This window comes from Myxocyprinus asiaticus, chromosome 35 (assembly GCF_019703515.2).
Source record: "Myxocyprinus asiaticus isolate MX2 ecotype Aquarium Trade chromosome 35, UBuf_Myxa_2, whole genome shotgun sequence".
NCBI classification, from domain to species: domain Eukaryota; kingdom Metazoa; phylum Chordata; class Actinopteri; order Cypriniformes; family Catostomidae; genus Myxocyprinus; species Myxocyprinus asiaticus.
Window position 1 is genome coordinate 3,142,382 of NC_059378.1, and position 22,619 is coordinate 3,165,000.

Consider the following 22,619-nt stretch of genomic DNA (forward strand, 5'->3'; position numbering starts at 1 on the left):
TTTCAGGACTCGTATTTTGAAATGACGGAGACTTGGCTCTGTTACAGTCCTCTATATTTCACTATTTACCAAATTAAGCTTTTTATAGCCTAGTCATCAGATTAAGGACTTTGTAAATATATACTGCATATATATTTCACCAGATTAATTTTTATTTTTTTTCGTAAAATATGAAGTTGGAGACACAATGTATGTGCTGATGGGGCAGTTTTCCAAATAGTCAATTTTTCTTTTTGCATGTCAGAGCTGTAGCCTAGAGGGCTGCGCTCATGGCATGTGGTGCTGATGCATTGCGGGTGACCTGAGTTCGAGTCCTGGCTCATGAGGTCAATTCTTGATCCTGTTTCCTGTCACTTCTCTACTTTCCCTATCCCATTAAAAGGCCATAAAAAAATGTCTTTTCTTTTCATGCCCTCGCTTTAATTTAGAAAACTGATTAACTAATCAAAATAACCTCATATATGGATGAATATTGTCAATCAGTGAATGTTTTTATTTCACCTCTGTGTAACTAAGATGTTCTAACTGTAGACTCCTCCAGCGGCCGCGACAGAGGAATAAAAAAAAAACTGTCTGCAACAATTTATTTTTGCAGATAAACGATAGTTCCAAAAAACAACTATCGGCATGATTAATCGGTAAAACCGATATATCGGTCTGCCTCTAGTTTGAATACCATCACCTAGAATGGGAATAAAATATAATGGTCGCTTACAACAGTGACATTTATATGACAACTACACGCATCACACATACACACACAAAAGCACAGTTCAACTCTAAATTCCCATTGACCCCATGACTACAAATTCCTTTCTTTCCTCCTTGCTATTCAGGAGCAGAAGATATTAGGGGGAGGAAACAATCTCATTCTAGAGAGCATTTTATTGGATACAAATTCTATACTGCTCAGCGTACAAGATGAGTCATCAACATTTTTAGTAAAAGTTTATTTTGTCAACATTTATGTGTACAAAAGCATATGACGTGTCATGTGCAGGCAGATAAGATCCATGTTTAAAATGAGCAGGGTCATCTATTAGCAGTTACAAGGGATGTAACTATTCATTTTGGAACAGGGAGAAAGGTCAGTCACAGGTGACTGTAATCAACTGGTTCCCTTCAGAACAGTCTGAAATCACTCCCTTGTAGCATTCACTAATAACTAGAAAGAGAATGAACGAACGAATGAGAGTTTTTGTTCACAGCCAATGCTGCCCACTTATCACATTTATTTAAACTAAGTTCTATTCGTGTTTTAACTGTTTTATGTAGATATAACACATCTTATGCAGATACAAAAGCAATATTAGGCTAACAAAATATATCTTAATCAGGGAAGAAGGCAACAACAATGAACTTACTTTTGCCAAATGGATGCAAACAGTTTTGAAAAATGACACAGAAAGCCAAACTCTGCAGCATCCACCTATCCATCGATTTTACCTTATGTAGGTTCACGGGGTGAACTCGGCAGAATAAACTTTCTTTATTTCAAAGTGCGCTTTCTTTCCCATCAATCTCGCATGCTCTGCTCCGTGTCTGTTCCAAGAAGGTTCGTGTAATATGAGACGGTCACACTGGGTATTAATATAATAATGATAATCGATTCTTAAATTCTATAATCGATGCATCGAAATTCCTTTGAAAGGTGCATCGATGCATTTTCACACCCCTAATTTGTACGATTTACAAGTATTTTATGTTGAGTTTACATGTATAACAAGCGCTAAAATAGTACTGTCTCTTTAAGAGTCCCGGCAGCTCCGCAAGCGTTTACGGTTTAATGAGCGCATCACGTATTAACGAGAAGTTGCACGGCTATTTTTACCCCAACCATGCCATGCGTGATTAGAATGAATGTTTCTTTCATTTTTGCTAAACAACTGACTATCACAGAAAGGATATCAAAAGAGACATTATGAAATAAATGTAGAGTGCATGGATCTCATCTTTGGACACATTACACATAACAAATTAAAGCAAACTTTCCTCTCATGTGTGTTGACTTATATGTACAAATATTGATTGTTCTCATTATCAATTTCAAATCTACAAGCTCTTGAGTTTTGCAACACTTTTTTACCTTTCTCAGACATCCAACAAGTGAGTTACACTGGTCTGTAGCAATGTAAACGCCGTTAAATGCAATGTCAGTGGAACTATGGCATATCAAATCTTAACTAAAGCGATGGTGACAGCGTGATCACGACACCTCAGGACCCACTGCAGCCAAATAAGGTACATTTTTTTATGAGGGTGCGTTCCATTCAGAAGTGATCATCCCTATGCCCTGTTCCCTTTGAAGACTCTACCATCCACTGTGAGAGCTTTGAAAGTCTAAAAGGTGTTGGGCTCAAAAATAAGGGTCATTCATTCCTCAATTTTTAAATCATTTTTATTGGAAATTCAGTTTGAAGCGATCTTACAGCATGACTATCATGACTGTTCTCCCTTCAAAGTGCCCTTGGGAGGGTGATTTATCCCACTTGGAACGCAGTCTGAGTTCACGTCTAGCAGGAAATGAAAGACATCTTGAAATGGTCTATAGGTTTTAACAGTCATGTAAAAAGCCACAAAACTCCAAATTTAATTCACGTTGTCTTTAATTAGCTTTAAATACCTCCTTCATCACCTTGGTTTCTAATTTCATCATTTTTAAATCAACAATCTGCCCCCACCATTGAATGCTTTAAAAAATTGTCCTCTGGTTCAAACCTACAGTATGATCAGGCAGGTTTAAGCATGTCTGCTGGAACCGTACTCAGTAAAAGTGATTTAGAGTGGATTTAATCAAATGAGATGATAAAGTTAATCTGACAGACTAAGCTCAGCTCAGCTAAACCAGACTACAAGCATTTAAACCAGTTATAGTACTGGATTAAATCAGACGTGGCATAAGACATGGTCTCTTGCAGTAATAAAGTTAAAGTGTGGACTGTTTAATGTCTATTTAGCACACTGGATTTTTAATGCGCAAGTATATTCGGGCTCATTTGTATATATACATGCATATTCATGGTATTTATCCGTGTCTCAGTGTCAGGGGTGTCTTGTAAGAATATCACCTTTTATTCATGAATAAGCATTAGCAGGAAAAAAACTGCCCCCTGAATTTAACTAAGTCAGAATAGGTTTGATGACGTCCTCAAAATGCAAAACAGTTCATAAAGAGACTACGCCAAAGGTTTTTTGGGGTTAGGGTACTATTCAGGGAATAGAGCACATCACGAACTCACTATAAAAACAAATGGAAGTCAATGAAAAAACAAACGTATGTGTGTCTGTGTTTGGAGAGAGTGCTGACGATTAGTGTGTGGTGTAACTCACGCAGCGATTGAGAGATTGGCAGCAGACAGTGGACTGACTTCTGCTACTTCTTTCGCTTTCTGCAGAGCGATCTTCTGAGTCGTGGCCTCCTCTTCCTCCTGTTCATCCTAGAAAAAAAAAAAACAGCCGCCATCAGAAACCAGCAAAACCATTTCCACAATATCAGCCTAAGCTGCATAATTGGTCAATAATGAAGTATTTTTGTGTGATCTAGTTCCTAAACATGCAAGTTATGACTATATGAATGAGAAAGAGAAACTGTGACAAGCTACCTTTGTAAGTTCCTGAGCATTGGCCAGGTTGTCTACAGCGATAGCCAAGAATACATTCAGAAGTGTGTCTGAAAGCATGGGGTCAAGAAACAACCGTAGACAGTGTTTATGCTTTAGATTCAACCATTTTCAGATGTCTTGGTGAATAAAGGGACACAGCAGAGGTCCTCTGTGACATATTGGTTATAACTGAGTGTTTGTTTATAAATACTTTTGCATTACATTTTAATTTTACTTAATACATTTTGATGTGTGAGGGACACCCTGCAGTACTGCTGCAGACCCCTGTTTCAGAGTGTGTGTCTAAGAGAGTGTGTCTTAGCTTGGGTCTGTTTAAGAAGGATACAGTTGCCAAAGAGCGTGAGGACGATGAAGAACACAGAGAAGCCCATTCCTTTGTCCACCCCTCCCTGAGACTCAATGCCGTCATACATCACCACATTCCAGTCCTCACCTGTTAGAATCTGAGATCATAAAACACACAAACAGACATATAGGGTTAGGAACCGTGAACAGGTTAATATTCCGAAATGATTCCATTGTTTAAAAATGACCTGAATGAAATTAATTTCAAGACTTTCAGTTCCATTAACGGATCTCGAACAGTTCAACGGTAGCACTGCCACTCTACTGAATCTACAGCATGAAACATACAGAGTGACCCCTTTTCTCCCAATTTGGAAAGCCCAATTCCCACTACTTAGTATGTCCTTGTGGTGGCGTGGTTACTTACCTCAATCCAGGTTGCGGAGGACAAGTCTCAGTTGCCTCCGCTTCTGAGACCGTCAATCCATGCATCTTATCAAGTGGCTCGTTATGCATGACACCGCGGAGACTCACAGCATGTGGAGGCTCATGCTACTCTCCACGATCCACACACAGCTTACCACACGCCCCACTGAGAGTGAGAACCCCTCATCACGACCACGAGGAGGTTACCCCATGTGATCCTACCCTCCCTAGCAACCGGGCCAATTTGGTTGCTTAGGAGACCTGGCTGGAGTCACTCAGCACACCCTGGATTCTAACTCACGACTCCAGGGGTGGTAGTCAGTGTCAATACTCGCTGATTCAATAACTCGCATGAATCGGTTCTTTTAAATCTATAACGCAAATCATATAGAACGACCAGTGTAGCCCGATTCCCAAACGAATGAATCTTATGAATGGGCTCTTTTGAATCTACAGTGTGACCTGTGTAACCCGATTCCCAAATTAATGATAGAGTCGTTTTTTTTAAAACATACGTTGCAACCAGCGCAGTTCAATTCTCGTATGAAAGAATCTAATGAGTCATTTTTTTTTTAATCTACAGCGCAAAACATACATTGCAACCAGTGTAGCCTGATTCCCAAACGAATGATTCTGAGCTTTTTTTTTTTTTTTTAAACATACGTTGCAACCAGTGTACTCCGATTCTCAAACAAATGACTCTTCAGAGTCAGTTCTTTTGAATCTACAGTCCAAAACATACATTGCAACCAGTGTAGTCCAATTCTCGAACGAAAGACTCTAATGAGTCAGTTCTTTTGAATCTACAGTCCAAAACATACATTGCAACCAGTGTAAACCAATTCTCGAATGAAAGACTCTAATGAGTCGGTTGTTTTGAATCTACAGCGCGAACATACAGCTTGACCAGTGTAGCCTGATTCCCAAATGAATGACTCTAATGAGTCGGTTGCTTTGAATCTTAAGTGCAAAACATACATTGCAACCAGGGAAGTCCAATTCTTGAACGAAAGACTCTAATGAGTCAGTTGTTTTGAATCTACAGCGCGAACATACAGCTTGACCAGTGTAGCCTGATTCCTGAATGAATGACTCTAATGAGTCGGTTGTTTTGAATCTTAATTGCAAAACATATATTGCAACCAGTGTAGCCCGATTTCCTAATAAATGCTTCTTCTGGATCTGTACTGCAACAGCAAAACAGCACTACCTCTCGAACGAATGACTCTTATCAGCCATTTTTTTGGGGGGGATGAAAAACGTACTGAACCATGTTTTTTTTTTTTCATCATGTCCAACTCTGTTGATATGACAATGTGTAGTTAAAGATACACATCATGAGTTTTGTTGCAATTAGTGGTATTTTATAAAAATAATGAATAAATAAAATATCTTAATTAAAAAGTCTGCATAAACACACCTTATGCAAGAATCTGTTCTATTGAAACATGAAATCATCTCATCATTTGGTAACAGGCAGGCTGCTGAGGGCAGTGAAGCCAATATTAATTGCTTTTCTTATTTCCAGATATTTCTTCCTCAGAAGTACTAAAAGAACCGTTAAGGAACCGGAATCATTAAGCAAATCGGAAATGGGTTATGGGTTAACATTTGGTTACCCCAATCCTAAATATGTGGTTACAGCATTGATTGTCAAGTCACCTCAAATCAACCAGCCTACCTGAAACACTGTCATTATGGCAGCAGGGAACGTATCAAAGTTTGTGGGAGGAGTGCCTTGCTGAAAGTTAAACCTGCAAAGAACATCAAATGGATTTTATAAACATTACAAGCTGTGTATTGTGATTAGTCATCTGTATCTAATTGAGAAGCTAATTTGAATCAAGGGTAGTAGGGTGCATATCTATACTGACTGTCCACCAAAAAGCTGCATGCCAAGAAGAGCGAAGACCACAATGAAGAGGAAAAGAAGGAAAAGTAAACTGATGATGGACTTCATGGAGTTCAGAAGAGACACAACAAGATTTCGTAGAGATGCCCAGTACCTGAAAAAGAGAAACAGAGAAAGATAGAGAGACACAGAAAGAAAGACAAAAAGAAAGAAAGAAGAGTGTTTTTTCAGCATTAAAAACCATTAAAAGACACTGCTTAAAAGTAATTCTACCATCTATTATTTAGTCAACCTCATGTCACTTCAAACCCATGTTTTTTTCTTCTGATTTAAAAATAACGGCATGAATTTCAGACTTTTCCTCACACAAAGCTATCATATGACTTTAAAAGACTTAGTGCACAAGTCATACAGATGACTATTTTAGTGCTTTTTTGGTGCTTTGTCACTTTTAAGGCCGATTTATACTTCTGCATCAAACCTACGCTGTAGCCTCCAAAAATTTAACTTTGCATCCTGTCTATGCAGACCACAACAGCTGTGACTGGTCCGTTTTGTAACCAGTGACCATCCCCCAGGATGATTAAAAAGAAGTCTGAGGTAGCATCGCATTTTATCCAAGACTATCTGAAGATTTACACATCATATCACATTTTATTTGGGCTCATTTTAATGGGGAGCATCTGCTGTTTTTATACAGTATTCAGTTTATTAAAGCTGAATTATGTAACTTTTTTATTCTTAAAATTCTTTCTGCTATCCCAGCTTAATATGCAGAGACTGCCAAAAGTAAACCATTTATTGGTTAATTGTCTTGAAAACTGAAAACACTGTGTCTCTGTGGCACTATGAAAATTAAAAAAAAAAAATTTAGCAACCCATCTCAAGAGAGACAATAATATTGACTCGACTAATGGCATCAGTTGGGGGTGGGACTATCAGTTTCTTTGACCAGTGGCAGATGGTTTGAAAACAATGTTTATTTTTGCAATTCCGTTTGGTGGCGCTAGTGGCGCAGAAATTACATACTTCGGCTTTAAGTTACAAGCAAAAACACGACAAAAGAGCTTTAACTAGATATTTATTTGGTATATGAGTGATACAATATTTGCTGTACTCTAATCGACACCTTTCCAATCTGTATGATGTTTTGACCACATGTTTGACAGTACGTCAACGTACTATAAATAATCATATTTCATAAGTCCTGAAAATGGAACACAAAATGTGCCAAAATATTTGTTAATTATTATTTTGACCTATCGATTTAACACATTAATTCGGTGCGATTAATAAAAAAAAAAATAATGCATTAAAATAATTAACGCAATTAATCATGTCCCCAGACCGAGCAATTTTAAGCTTGTAGTACCACCTGTTTTCTCCAGGGGGCAGTAAGCGAAACTCGCTATGTAGGCAACGCGCAGATTATACAGAGAACAAACCACACTCACCGAGAGCAGAGCGCACAAGATGAGAACAAGTTCTTGCCTTCAAACACAGCTTGATGGAACGCAAATCCGAACGCAGAGATCTCAATATGCGTTTTTCTAAGTTTTAAACTTTGTTTAACTTGACACAGCAACCTAAAAACAGTAAGTTTATGATGCAACGCAACTGAGACGCTGCAAAATCATCCGTCTGACGCAGATGTACATTGATGTGTCCTTATTTAATATATAGCCCTTATAATAAATCTCAGACTGATTGATGAATTCAGTTGCAAAATGCATTGCTATGAACTGTAGGACAATGATGAGCTTATGTTCAATAATATGGAAATAAACAATATATAGTATTCTAAAGCCAATTTTTGTATTGTCTTTTTTAATGCTTGTGTGCCAAAATAATGAAATCCATTTTAATGATCTGTATTACAATTTTTTAAAATACATATATATTTTATTTATAATTATTTAAATATAACTATTTATAATTATTTAATCATTATATATATTTAATCATGAAATATATTTAGATTTATTTTCTTCTGCATGACAGACAACATGTGTAATAAATTATATGTACAGTACCTACACCTTAACATGATCACATACTATGAAATATATAACTATTTGACCATTCTGCCTAACATCTCCTTTTGTGTTCCTTGGAAAAAAGAAAGTCTTACAGGTTTGGAACAACATGAGTGTGAGTAAATTATGTCAGAATTTTCATGTTTGGTTGAACTATCCCTCTATACCAAACAAACCCTTATTCAGCAGTGTACTCTTGCACTTGGTTTAAATCTCAAGAGAGGGCTGACACAAAAACTGACAAAACTTTGCGATGGAACATCCAGAGGTTAAATAAAAGAACCAGAACGCACTTGGTGACTTTGAAGATCCGAAGCAGTCTGAGAGCACGTAACACACTGATTCCAAAGGACGCCCCCGGCTTAACCATGGCCCAAACCACCTCAAATATGCTGCCAACGATGACCTGAAACACGTACACAGTCAAATCCCAAAACAAATAAGGAACACTCTGAGGACCGCTAACAAGGACTCAAGTTTACATCTAATGTAGGCCAGCAGCTTGTGGAGGGTAAAAGCAGAGTTGGAAAGAGAAGATTTAGCCCAAGAGAGAGAAAGTGAGACGCAAAATGGGCCAAGAGAGAAAAGAACTCACGGCACAGTCAAAACAGTTGAATGAGGAGTGGAAATAAGGCCGCGTCCCCAGTCCGTACATCTTAATCAGCATCTCTGACATAAAGAGGCCTAGGAAAATGAACTCAGCATAATCTAAAGAAAAAGAGAAAGGGAGAGAGAAAGTTAGAGAAAGGGAAAGAGGAGAAGTGTAGGACACTTGGGGCAAAAAGGACAAGGATGCTCCAGTAAAAAACTTTGTATCAAAATATTGGACTTGAAGTGTACAGTACATGCAGCCTAATTGACCTGCCGCTGTCAAGTGTGTCATTAATATTAATCAAACTAGAATATCGATAAATCAACTCACTGCTCTTGACTGGATAACTTTAATAGCTTTAAAAAGTAGAGGTCGACCAATAATGGATTTTGCCGATACTGATAACCAAGGTGGTGGAAAATGCTGATAACCGATTAACCAGCCGATAGTTAAAAAAAAATAAAATAAAAAAAAAGATTTATAGAATGATGAAACATTTCTTAGTCTTTCCTTACTATGATAGGCACAGACATTGAGGCTACAAGAGTCCAAAATTAATAAAATCCCAAAATCAGTTTATTATTGTAACCAAAGTGACAATAATAACCAGAAAAAATTAAGATTTGGTGCATAACGCTGGACTTTTAACTATAAACAAGCCACAGAGTACTTGGCTCCGTTACAATGCTCTATATGTAGTAATTAACATATAGAGCACATATATGTGAAATATATATACATACGAGTAATTTTATATCATGATAAAGATATATATATTACGATATAGTACAAGTTTTCTGGAAAATCAATAAAAATTGGCTTATACTGTATATTAAATAACCCTATTGTAATGGCTATTTCTGGAACTCCAGTCAGTGAATTAAATACTTTATAAATTAAAATTTCTTCCTCTTTATTTGGAACAAGACAAAAAATGTCAAAGTAAATAAATTAATAAAAATCAACTTTCAAATCGACCTTACCGAAATGCTAAAAATAACCGTATGCCACATTTCAGGTTAAAATGTTATTAACCAATATTATTATTATTATTATTAGTAGTAGTAGTATTATTAGTATTATAAACTTTGCTCAAGAAACTTAAGATCTTTTCAAAGCAATGTGACAGAAAATAAAACATGTTAAAAAAAATCCAACAAAAATAAATAAATTAAAATAAAATAAATATCAATTCTTGCTAAATAAATAAACGACCAATTTAATGCAGAGTTCATCTTTTGGCTTTCATAATATTCTTTTGCATGCTTCATTTTGAGGTGGTAAAACAGACTGCTTGTATTACGAGTGATTATCGTCGTGCGACCACAGATGTCGCACCTGTTTTAATAACAAGCTCCTTGTTATGATTGGGTAGCACGAGTGGTCCCGCTCAGAGCTCTCCCATCTCTGGAGCACAAATATCGGACAGCCTGCTGGATTCATAAGCACTTTGGAGCTCCAGAGATAGCGCGTGCCACAGTCACGTGAAACATTCGCAAGGTCATTAAATTTGCTTGGGTGGCCGCAGAAAATGTTCAATGCAGGAAGAACCCAGTCCACGTTTCTTCAATTCTCTCAGTCTCATGTGAAGCCCTACCCACTGATAGATAAGCCCACGCTGCACACATGGATATTTACATTTCGCATTATACACAATATAGCTAAATCTCTATCGTCGCCACGATATATATTGTCATATCATCCAGCCCTAGAATTGATAGTGATTTATTTCATATGTAATCAGAATGGAATCTAAGTTGGAATAGAATTGAATCAGGAAATTTGTATCAATACCCAGCACTAGTGAAGACAGTAATTTAAGGAGATTTGAGTGTTGAATTTCATTACTTTTTTCCATTTCTGAATGTTTACATGAATAGTTGATACTACTGTTAAAAACTTCAAGCACTATTTTCTTCATTTGTATCTTTATTCTATTGTTTTTATTTGTTCTATTGCTTGTAATTTGTTTCTTTGTTCTTATTTTATTACTAACTGTTTACTAGTCTTGCATAATTACTCGAAACTTGTAACCTGAGGTAGACTGATATATCGGTTTTACTGATTAATTTGTGCCGATAGTTGCTTTTTGGAACTATCGGTTATATCTAGTTTTGGAACTACCTGTTATATCTAGTTCAGGAACTATTGGATATATCTAGTTTTGGAACTATCGGATATATCTAGTTTTGGAACTATCGGATATATCTAGTTTAGGAACTATCGGTAATAATCTAGTTTAGGAACTATCGGTTATATCTAGTTTTGGAACTATCAGTTATATCTAGTTTTGGAACTATTGGTTATAACTAGTTTTGGAACTATCGGTATATCTAGTTTAGGAACTATCGGTTATATCTAGTTTTGGAACTATCGGTATATCTAGTTTAGGAACTATTGGTTATATCTAGTTTTGGAACTATCAGTTATATCTAGTTTTGGAACTATCGGTATTATCTAGTTTTGGAACTATCGGTATATCTAGTTTTGGAACTATCGGTTATATCTAGTTTTGGAACTATCGGTTATATCTAGTTTTGGAACTATCAGTTATATCTAGTTTTGGAACTATCGGTAATATCTAGTTTAGGAACTATCGTTTATATCTAGTTTTGGAACTAACGGTTATCGGGAAAAATCTATGTCGATAGTTGCCGATATTTTTTTTATTCCTCTGTGTTCCTCTGTGGCCAGCGCTGGTGGATTTTGTAGTTAGAACGGCTTGGTTCTACAGTATAACAGTGGCCTCTAGAGGTGAAATTAAAATAATCACATAGGGATTCGCTGTATCTAAATCTTTTAAATTTGACAATGTTCAACCATATTTTTATCCACACTTCAATGCATATTTTGATTATTATAATCAAGCGTTCTAAATTGAAGTAAGGGCATGCAAAAAAAAAATAAAAAAAATAAAAAAAAACGACTATATGGAAACGTGCCCTGTCAGCACATCCTGTGTCCAATTTCATATCTTGTGAATTATAAAAATTCTTATTCTTCATTAAACCTCATCTGGTGAAATATATATACAAAAAACAAATTTGGTAAATACTTCAATATAGAGCATTGTTACAGAGCCAAAGGTGTGTTAAGTCCTGCGCTATAATCAGAATTTTTTTCTGGTTATTATTGGGATTTTGGTTGAACAGTAAACTGCATCTGTGATTTAACTCTTGGACTCTTGTAGCCTCTATGTCTATCCCTGTCATAATTAAGAAAGACTAAGATTTATTTGTAATAATATATCAGAATAATCGGTTTTCTGCCTTTTCCACCATCGGTATCGGCAAAATCCACTAACGGTCGACCTCTACCTGCAGCAATGTTTCCTCAAAGTACTTAGTATTGTGTTGTGGTATTGAGAATTGTCACATTTCTTTCATATGTAAGCGAAATGGATATTATAACTGAAACATACCCCAATTAACGAATCGAATCGAATCAAGAGCATGTGAATCGGAATCTAATCGTGAAATTCGAAATGGTTTTGGGGACCATTTGGGGAGAGAAAGGGGTAATGGGAGATGATATAGGCCAGATATGAACCCTCGTCTCCCATATAAGCACCAAGGTTTGAGATGTCTGGAGGACAGGCGCAAACCACTTGGCCACAGCTCTGATAAAATGAGCAGATGAGTTTTATGGTAATGAAAAACAATACCTGGAAGTAATGGAAGTAGTCATACATTAACAGGAAGAGATACTCACAGAGAAAGTCTGACAGTAGTTCAGGCTGATCGTAGTGTACGACAGCCACACACAATGTGTTGAGTCCCACCAGACTGAGCACAGTCCAGTAGAATGCCTGCGTCTTTACGATCTTTCGAATGAAGAAACGGAGACGCCGTTCTTTTTTGTTGAATGTGGTTCCATCACCCATTCCACTCTTTATGCTCGCACGAGCAAAAGGTGAGCCTGAGAATATACACACATATAAAACAAATATATTCAGATCACTTGTGTTTCAAAATCTGTTTGACTTTTTTTCGTGGAACAAAAAAAATGGTGTTATGCAGAATGTTAGTCTCAGTCACTGTTCACTTTCGGTGCATCTTTTTTCTATACAATGAAAGTGACTATTTCTTTTGTGTTCCACAGAAGAGTATTTTTTATCTTGTTTTCCAGTAAAAATATCAGATATTGGGTCCACAATAATGCACTAGTTTAACATGAATAAGACATTAATTAATAATTTACTTAATGTAGAGTAAGGCTGTCTTAGCCATAATTTACAACTTATTAAATGCCTTATTTTTGTGTTGAAAGTAAGTAATGCTTAATTTCAGAGATCCATCATAAATCAAGTTTATTAAACAATATTCAGCCAGTAATTAAGGCTAATTAGTATTGGCTTTACAAAGCTGTTACAAATAAATTACTTAAATCTTCTATTAAAGACAACTTGACTGTTACCTTTTACCTATTCAACTTATATGACTAATTAGTATTGGATTTACAAATAACTTGCTATAATTTTGCATTAAAGACAACTTGACTCCCCGTTCTAAAGTTACATTTGTATTTAGTTATTTTATTGTTTTGCACATATTAGGTGGTATTTTAAGTTTATTGAACTGTTAAGACAATAATTATTAATACTGGTTTTACTAATTTGTTTCTAATGAACTGTATTAATGAACAAATTTCTTTCAATGAAATAAATCTTGAAATAAAGATGATTTGATTAATCTGTTAATATATTTTTTTTAAAGTTCTGTTTTATTTTAATTAAAATGTGCAAAAAAAAAAAAAAAAAAAAAGGAAGATTTTAGTAATTTATTAAATACAGTTTGAAAGGTAAAATGAAAAAGTTCAGTTTTATTCTAAATAAAATGTGCACATTTAAAAAAAAAGATTTTAGTAATTTATGAAAAACAGATTTGAAAGGCCAAATTAAACAAATTCAAGTTTATTTTAATTGAATTGTGCCAAAAATAAATAAATAAATAAATAAATACATAAATAAATTAAAATTTTAGTAATTTATTAAAAACAGATTTGAAAGGCCAAACATAAAAAGTTTGTTTATTTTAATTGAAATGTGCGGGGAAAAAAAAATAATAAAAAAAGGAACATTTTAGTAATTTATTAAAAACAAATTTGAAAAGCCAAACGAAGGAAGTTCAGTTTATTTTAATTGAAACATGCAATAAAAAAAAAAATATTGAACGATTTTAGTAAATTATTAAAAACCGAATTGAAAGGACAATACTAATAAGCCTTAATTATTATTATTGTTTAATATTGTATTGTTTAGTAAACTTGAAATTTGATCTCTGAAACAGATGGCCTAAGATGGCCTTATTTTACATGCAGTTCATTATTTATTATTGTCTTATTCATGCTTAACTACTGCATTATTGTGGACCCTTAAAATAAAGTGTTAACAAAAAATATTTGAGAATAGGATAAGAAAAAAAACTTGATACAAAGGGAAAACAAGTTTATTTTCTTACCAACTACGTCTCCCATGTGGTCCTCCGCCCCTTCTGGATTTAACAGGTCAGCTTTGTTTTTCTTTAATGTGGGCCTGCGACGACTTCCTGCTCACACACACAAACATAGATGTTTGTGAATGACTATTGCATTTTAATCATTATAACATGTTGAAATTGTCTTTAGCGAGCACAGAAATGAGAAAATCCATACTGTCACCGGTGCCAGTGTCATCCTCGGCAAGTATAACCTCCTCTGTAAAAGGAGAGGTATCGTGACACAGAGAGCATAGATAAATGCTTCATGAACTAAATGTTAAGATTCTGTTCCCAGTGATTTCAAAGCATGTGTGATTTTTTTATAGACAAAGTCCTGACCTTATGTAACCTATACTGTATATTTATGTGTTCTATGCACACACCTGCTTTGCAGATCCACTCTAGATATCCGTTGAGTTCTCTCTCGATCTGTTGCTGACGTCTGAGCTTGAGAAACTCACTCCTGTTTTCCACACGCTCTCTCTCTTTAGCAAACTCACTACGAGGAAGAATGATGAACAGAGACAGAGAGACATTAGATGTAAACAGGCAGATATCCATATAGTAAGCAATTTATTTATCAATGACAAATACAGTGACAGTGCTTTACACAAATGTACAATACAAATGCTTTATGCCTATTGGTTGTTATGAAGGTCACTGACGTGACACTCATTTTATTTTTAATTTTTTTTGTCTGGATCTATTCAAAGTTCCAAAAATACAATAATATTGCAATTCACATAAAAAATAAAAATAAAAAATAAATAAATAAATAAATAAATATATAAATAAAATACAGTTCTACTATGACAAACATGTTTGCAATTTCTGAAAAATTAAAGTAATTTTGATATTTATTCTTAAGTGGTGTAACCGTCCGGACAGTAAAAACATAAAAGACTCATTAAAAGCTGAAATTCTTGAATTCTGTTGGCACACTGTTATCCCTGATGTTGTTTTAACACAAATAAATTAAGTACAATAAACATAAATCCTAACTTATTACTACCTCCATTACGTAAGTGTTTTGAGTTAAGTTGATGATTTTAATGATTTGTCTAATTCAATCAAATTATCTGAGCTTGTTTTATTCCATTCTCAAAGAATCAATCTGTATACTTAAGTTCGATTAACCTTTAAGCTCTGAGGGTGTTTTTAAAGATCTCCTGTTGCTTATAACTCGACAAAAAAAACAGGGAGGTTTAAGTGTTTGGTATCATTGTAAAGAAAACTTTTCACATTTATTTATTTATTTATTTTAAGTTTATCCCCTTTTCTCCCAATATTGGAATGCCCAATTCCCACTACTTAGTAGGTCCTCGTGGTGGCGCGGTTACTCACCTCAATCTGGGTGGCGGAGGACAAGTCTCAGTTGCCTCCGCTTCTGAGGCCGTCAATCCGCACATCTTATCTTGTGGCTTGTTGTGCATGACACCGCGGAGACTCACAGCATGTGGAGGCTCATGCTACTCTCCGCAATCCACACACAACTTACCACACCCCATTGAGAGCGAGAACCACTAATCGTGAACACGAGTAAGTTACCCCATGTGACTCTACCCTCCCTAGCAACCGGGCCAATTTGGTTGCTTAGGAGACCTAACTTTTCACATTTTTAATGATATAGATTATGATACATTCTGAGACTCTCAGCCTAAGAAACTGCTGAAAAATCACAAAAACAATTGAGCCAAAAATTTACTTTATTCTTATTTTTCTTATTTATCATTATATATCTCTGGGTGTAAATAAGGTGCCTCCAAAAAAAAAAAAATCATATCAATCATATCACCTGTATGAGAAAAAGTTTGTGTTGATACAACAAAGCAATCAAAAGTTATAGCATTACAAAAATAATTTATCCTAGTGTCCAAAAACATCTCCATGAGCCTCTCCAAACAAATAAAACAATACAGTAATTGTACATAAGAACTAATTACACATGCAAACACAACAATGACTAAAGGTTTGCATAGCATGCAGACATGATTTTAGTAATGAGATTTCACAGATTGAGTTTCATTCTGTGCCATTTGAGTCATCATTGAATCTGTGTCATGTATTTGGTGCCATCTCCTGGTGGCCATATGTAACATTGTGCTTCATGTGGATTATCTAATGATCTATGCATCTGATTACCTTGTGTGTGGGCTCGTTTGAAAGATAATCACCTCCTCTAAATAATGGTATGTAATATTTTATGTTCCGTTTATTTTTCGTGAATTTATAAGCAAAAACAAGGCATATAAACAACACCTGTACTGTATACTGTATTTGCTTTGCAATTGGCTAATGCCTTAAAAGGCAAAGAGTTTACTATGTACTTCACATAAAGTATGCATATAAAGTGCAAGAGTGATTAAAAAAAGTTTAATTAATTATATGTATGTTATTTGAACAAAACAGGTCAAGTCTACATTATTTAAAACAAACGGTTTTTCAATTGTTTTACCTGTTGTTCATGACTTCTTTAGTTAAATTTTTTTATATATTTTTATATAAATGTAACTTGAGTCAAAGCAAAGACAACTATGTTAAGATGAGTCAACCCAACTTTTTTACCACAGAAAAATTTAACTTTTTTAGGGCAACAAGTAAAAATGTTTACGTTCAATGAACTTGTCTGGGCTTACAGTGCATAAGTAGTTTGGAATAATCTTTTCTTATTATTTCTTTTTTTTTTTAAATGCAGTGAAAGAATTTTGTTTTAAAATACTATTAATATTAGAAACACTTTTGTCTAAAAAATCAAAGTCAGGTGGTGTAACCAACAGGCAGGAAGCCATTCTATTGTTATGTGACAAAAAATAAAAGAAAATGACTGTGTATGAAGTAAAATAAATAAATAAATATTCAGATATTTTGACATTTTTATGATAAGGCACATTTTGTTCATATATTTTTACAACTTTTTAAAATGAATGATTACACATAATAATTACAGTTGAGTACACTCATGTGTATTCAAAGTGAAAGGAAAGTATTTGAATTACTCTTACTTGATGATTACACCACTTGACATTTTTAGAATGATTAATTTTAGTCATTAAATCAATAGTTTTTTCTCAAAAATGCTAGAAATGTTTTTCAAAAATGTAGGAAACCAACATGGACACAATAGCCGCGTTTCCACTATCCACTAGTGCGTGCCAGGGCCAGTTGCGTTCCCACTGTCACTTTTGGGGCTTCATCGTGCCTCCTCTGGGCTTTCTCGATAACCCTCGGACCAAACAAGGCCAAATGGGGGAGTGAGGCGGGGGAAATGGCAAAGTAGGGGTTTCACCGAACTTGTCAGGATACAGGTTCGGGAAAAAAATAAATAAAAAACTCCGGGCACAGTACAAATCCATTAAAATGCACAATGGACAAAGTGGTGCTCAAAGAAAGAACTTTCCTTGGTGAAACTTCATAGACGGTGTGCTGGGACATCGTCCCGTTGTTAGTGGAGAGACCACTCGGGACATCATGGCAGTTACAGTCGGTGAGATGTTATCACTAATTTATCTTGCTAGCTAGCTAATGTTTACATTCGATATAAACTCAATATCCTAGATAACTGGATAACATGATACCTCAGCTTGAGCTTCTCTCTTGCTTGTGAACTGGGCGGGTGTGTGACGTTAGCACCAGGGCTGCGTATTAAGGGTGGGTTTTAGGGCGACGTTGCGGCGCTATTGGCCCAATGTTGGGAACGCAGATCGATTTTGGTCTTGCGGCTCAAGGTCCGAGGCTATTGGCCCCAGCTGGCCAGTTGATAGCCCTGGCTCGCACTGGCCCGATAGTGGAAAAGTGGCCAATGATTACATTTCTACAAACTTGACATATGTTATAAACTTGATTTTTAAAAGATTTCTCATTGTTATGGGTTTCTTGGACAACCTTATTTGTCAATTACCCATACACAGACAGACAGACAGGTAGATAGATGGACTGATTGACTGACTGATTGATTGATCTTACCCAGAGAGGACACCCAACACCAGATTGAGCATGAAGAAGGATCCGATGATGATGAGTGGAACATAGTACATCCAGTTCCAGGCACTCCCTAAGGAATCATTACTCTGTAATACACATGCACATATACCCAACATCACCATCCAGATGCAATGCCTGTTTCAAAACGGTGACTTTAAATCTTGTAGCAACTAGTAAAGCATGTTTGTCTGTTCTCACACAGTATACGTTTTAAAACTTACGTAATAAAGCATGTCAGTCCAACCCTCCATAGTGATGCACTGGAAAACTGTCAGCACAGCAAAGAGGACGTTGTCAAACTGTGTGATGCCATTGTTTGGCCCCTCCCAGTAGCCCTTACACTGCGTCCCGGTCGGACACACCCTTGCGGGCAGTGCCTTACCACAGGGCTGTTCATCAAAAATCTCATCTGGATGATGTAAAAGCACAGGGTTCGTTATAAGGCATACAACTCAAAGGTCAATGGTTGTAAAGTATGGGATAGTTAGATTGATTGATCTTTGCAAGGCCTACGAGACATGCTCACCTGTGACATTGTCAAAGCAGGTTTCGTGGAATTTGCCCATGTAAAACTCCAGGCCAATGATGGCAAACATTAGGATGGCCACAAATAAGAGCACACCAATCTGCAGCAATGGAATCATGGCCTTCATAATGGACTTGAGCACCACCTGCAGGCCTGGAGAGTAATGGGATTATTGCACATTGTGCAAGGTCATGTCTAGACAGCCTGATCTCACATAAAAATCGGTAAGTGTGTGCCGATTTTTCTTTAGCCGAAATCTGTATACATTGACCGAATTTTAAAACACTGCCCCCAGAGGCTAAAGCGGTAAGTGTTTCAGAGCATATAAACAAGTGTGACATCCATTTATATCCAGGAGAGGTCGCCAGAAGCCATTTGTGAAGAGAACTGTTTTCAACTGAACAGTGTGTAAAACAGTGAAGAGAAATGCTTATTTTATTTAATCTACTCCCCAACCAAATCCCAAATCTAACCCTAACCATTAGTAGAGACAAAATGAAATATTAGGGATAAAAATGCAACCTCCTTATCACGCTCATGATTGTTTATACAAACGTGATTACTTCCTCGTTTAAATGGGGACTGAACTGTGGTCTCCCGTGCAACTGATGCAACGTGCTACCAGTCGTGCCATAAGGGAAATAATTGTTGTTGAGCCGTTCCAAATATGTCCGATGGGAGATAGGGCATGTCAGTGAGTCGGCATGCTGTTGCAGATCCTAGGGAACATTCGGAAACAGCATGCCGACTTCCCGTGTTCATGTTGGTCTAGAAGGGGTCCCTCTCTCATCAATCTCGCGAGATTCTTACACGCCATTAATTTGAAGTCATACAGCAATGAGGAGCGTTCATAAAAGATCATTTTAAATTGTCTGTTTTGATGAACAGTCATTTTGATGCTCAATTCATGCTCTAAAATAAATATTTAACTTTAGCTCTATGTCTGCAACTTTCGATCATGAGATATTTTTGGTCACTGGTGAAGTACATCAATCAGCTCTGATGTTAAGAGTTTGACTGGGTGGTCTACTGGTAACTTTTTCACCTCTTGTATAAGAGGCCCTGGCTTCTAATCTGCTTGGATGCAACTATTTTAACAAACAAAGACTGCATCTGTAGGGTACACATTTGTACGCAGTTTTATTTGCGATTCGACTGGAAAGGAGTGCGAGCTGCGGAACACAAACAAAATCTCCACAAGATATTTTTTACATTTTCCAGTTCTAAAAGAGATAAAAGTCTTTAAACAGCAGCTAGTTTTTTTTTTTTTTCAACACAAACACTTTTTAGTTCATAAATTACTATTAATGTAAATTAATTCAGTCATAATAATGGAATCTAAGATTTAAAGTACCATGTGCCTTAACATGAAGTTCTCTCAAAATATTTCTGTATCCTAGAAACATGGGATGCTAAATGAGATTTAAAGTGCCTTTGCACTAGTGCAAATAGTGTTAGACAGATACTATTTGCACCCCTAATTAAATACTAACACCGTACACCAACCTCTATCCCTGAACCTAATCTTAACCCGATCTTACAAAAATTAATCATGGTTACAGTAACATAGTATCACCATGGTATTTTATAGTAACCACTAAATCATGGTTACTATGTTAACACCATGTTACTGTAGTAACACCATGGTTAATTGCATTAAAACTATGGCTTCCACCAAAAAACATAGTTACTATTACTTTAGTAAAACCATATTTAATTTGACCCGGATCAAACCTTTCTCTCAACTCTCTGATCTTCATCGTGACCAAATCACTGCGAGGAAATCAACCTTTATATTCACTTTATTTATTATTATAAGTAGTGTTCAAGAAAAATATTAAGAGTGGAGACAGGAAAAGTGATGGGGAAAACTGGGATTTATTTTTTTTTCTCCCCAAATTAGGGAGACCTAATTTGGAATGCCCAATTCCCAATGCGCTCTAAGTCCTCATGGTGGCGTAGTGACTCGCCTCAATCCGGGTGGCGGAGGACGAATCTCAGTTGCCTCCGCATCTGAGACCGTCAACCCGCGCATCTTATCACGTGGCATGTTGAGCGCGTTACCGCGGAGACGTAGCACATGTGGAGGCTTCACGCTATTCTCCGCGGCATCCACGCACCCCACCGAGAGCGAGAACCACAATATAGCGACCACGAGGAGGTTACCCCATGTGACTCTACCCTCCCTAGCAACCAGGCCAATTTGGTTGCTTAGGAGACCTGGTTGGAGTCACTCAGCACACCTTGGATCCGAATGCAATTGGGAAAAACTCCAGGGGTGGTAGTCAGCGTCAATACTCGCTGAGCTACCCAGGCCCCCTCAAAAGTTGGATTTGAACCCAGGTCATCCGCATGGAAAAAGCACATCCAAACCGTCTTGACACGCTAAGCCATTGCAGTGACACTTAAGGAGCAGTTTGTCTTTCATTTCTTTGTTTCCACCAGACTATTTCAGTGCAAATTGCTGCACTGTGTGGCAGGTATTTACACCTAGTGCAAACAGTCACTCCATGATGATGATAGTAATAATAATAATATATTATATCATTGATATTATTGAAGTTTTGCGAGTGGAAAAAGCAAAGGCGAAATCATCAGCGCATGAACGAAAATGTGACGAGAGAGGGATCCCTTCTAGACACGCAGAAACACTCACAAAGCTTTGTTCACACTGTGCACAAATTTGATTTGGCTTTCAAATCCGATCTTTAAAACGCTGTTTGTACTGTCATTTTTATTATTATTTTAAGATTATATAAATCTGATCTCAATACAAACTGATCTCTGATCTCAAAAAAATTTAATTAAATAGGTTGTATGTGCCAAAAAAATCCGATTTTTTTTTCTGCCTGTCTGAAGGAAATCCTTAGATTCACACAGACAGATTTAATACTTACTTGGAATTCCTGACACTAATTTCAGTGGCCGCAACACTCTGACTGCTCGCAATGTCCGCAGGTCTAATTCTGACCCCACGGAGGACAGGATACTGAAGGAGAGAGGAAAAAAGAAAGAGAAAAACACAATGAGACAAAGAAAGTGACAGTAAGAGTGAACAGTTAATGTCTGAATCATATTATGGGATCCTTGAGTATCAATACAATTTTAAAGGTCATTATCAGTTCCAGAGTTTTACAAATGTAAATTCACATAAACATGTAAACAAATACATCCACCATCACATTTTCAGTTTAAATGATACACAAACACAGTCTGTGAGAAGTTGTGTACACACACACACACACACACACACTGTCTCCTAATAATGTACTTCCACATTCTCGTTACTTAAAAAAAGAAATAAAATAAAATGTTTATTTCTGTTTTCTTCCATTTTTTTTAACAATGATTTCAGGGTTCCCACTCTATTCAAGGCACAATTTTCCAGGACATTTTATGTGCCCAGTGGGTGTACTATTTAAGCAAACACACACGAAAGGTCATCATGTATATTGTGCTTATTAAATGGTTATTTTTTCTGAATTCATTACATACATTCATTTTGAAGTGCGCAGCACATGCAGATTATATATTTATTTAATTAAATTGCAGCCTTTTGCAGTTCAATAATCACACTAGGACATATCACAATTTCACTTTGATTATTTGTGCATTCAAACATTCATTTTCATCCAAATTATGTCAAATTCTGAGACATTCCGCATTTTATAGCAAATGCCATTTTTATGACTGGATTTAGTGATTCAGTTTTTTTTCCCACATCTGAGTAAATTCTAGAGACTGCTGTGTGTGAAAATCCCAGGAGATCAGCAGTTACAGAAATACTCAAACCAGCCCATCTGGCACCAGTACAGACCAAA

The 22,619-nt window shown here is 36.2% G+C and overlaps 1 protein-coding gene across 1 annotated transcript in view; it reads right to left on the reverse strand.

Annotated features, from left to right (window-relative positions):
- Positions 1–22,619, reverse strand: part of cacna1ab (calcium channel, voltage-dependent, P/Q type, alpha 1A subunit, b) — a 200,073-nt gene that overhangs the window by 110,776 nt on the left and 66,678 nt on the right. Inside the window, exons 4-18 of the mRNA XM_051672247.1 lie at positions 21,696–21,787; positions 18,799–18,951; positions 18,494–18,681; positions 18,255–18,358; positions 14,675–14,790; positions 14,467–14,508; positions 14,274–14,360; positions 12,526–12,732; positions 8,818–8,930; positions 8,516–8,628; positions 6,209–6,340; positions 6,016–6,088; positions 3,949–4,066; positions 3,603–3,670; positions 3,331–3,437 (exon numbers count right to left, since the gene is read on the reverse strand). Coding sequence (XP_051528207.1) covers positions 3,331–3,437; positions 3,603–3,670; positions 3,949–4,066; positions 6,016–6,088; positions 6,209–6,340; positions 8,516–8,628; positions 8,818–8,930; positions 12,526–12,732; positions 14,274–14,360; positions 14,467–14,508; positions 14,675–14,790; positions 18,255–18,358; positions 18,494–18,681; positions 18,799–18,951; positions 21,696–21,787 — 1,713 coding nt within the window. The remainder of the gene's footprint in view (positions 1–3,330; positions 3,438–3,602; positions 3,671–3,948; positions 4,067–6,015; positions 6,089–6,208; positions 6,341–8,515; positions 8,629–8,817; positions 8,931–12,525; positions 12,733–14,273; positions 14,361–14,466; positions 14,509–14,674; positions 14,791–18,254; positions 18,359–18,493; positions 18,682–18,798; positions 18,952–21,695; positions 21,788–22,619) is intronic.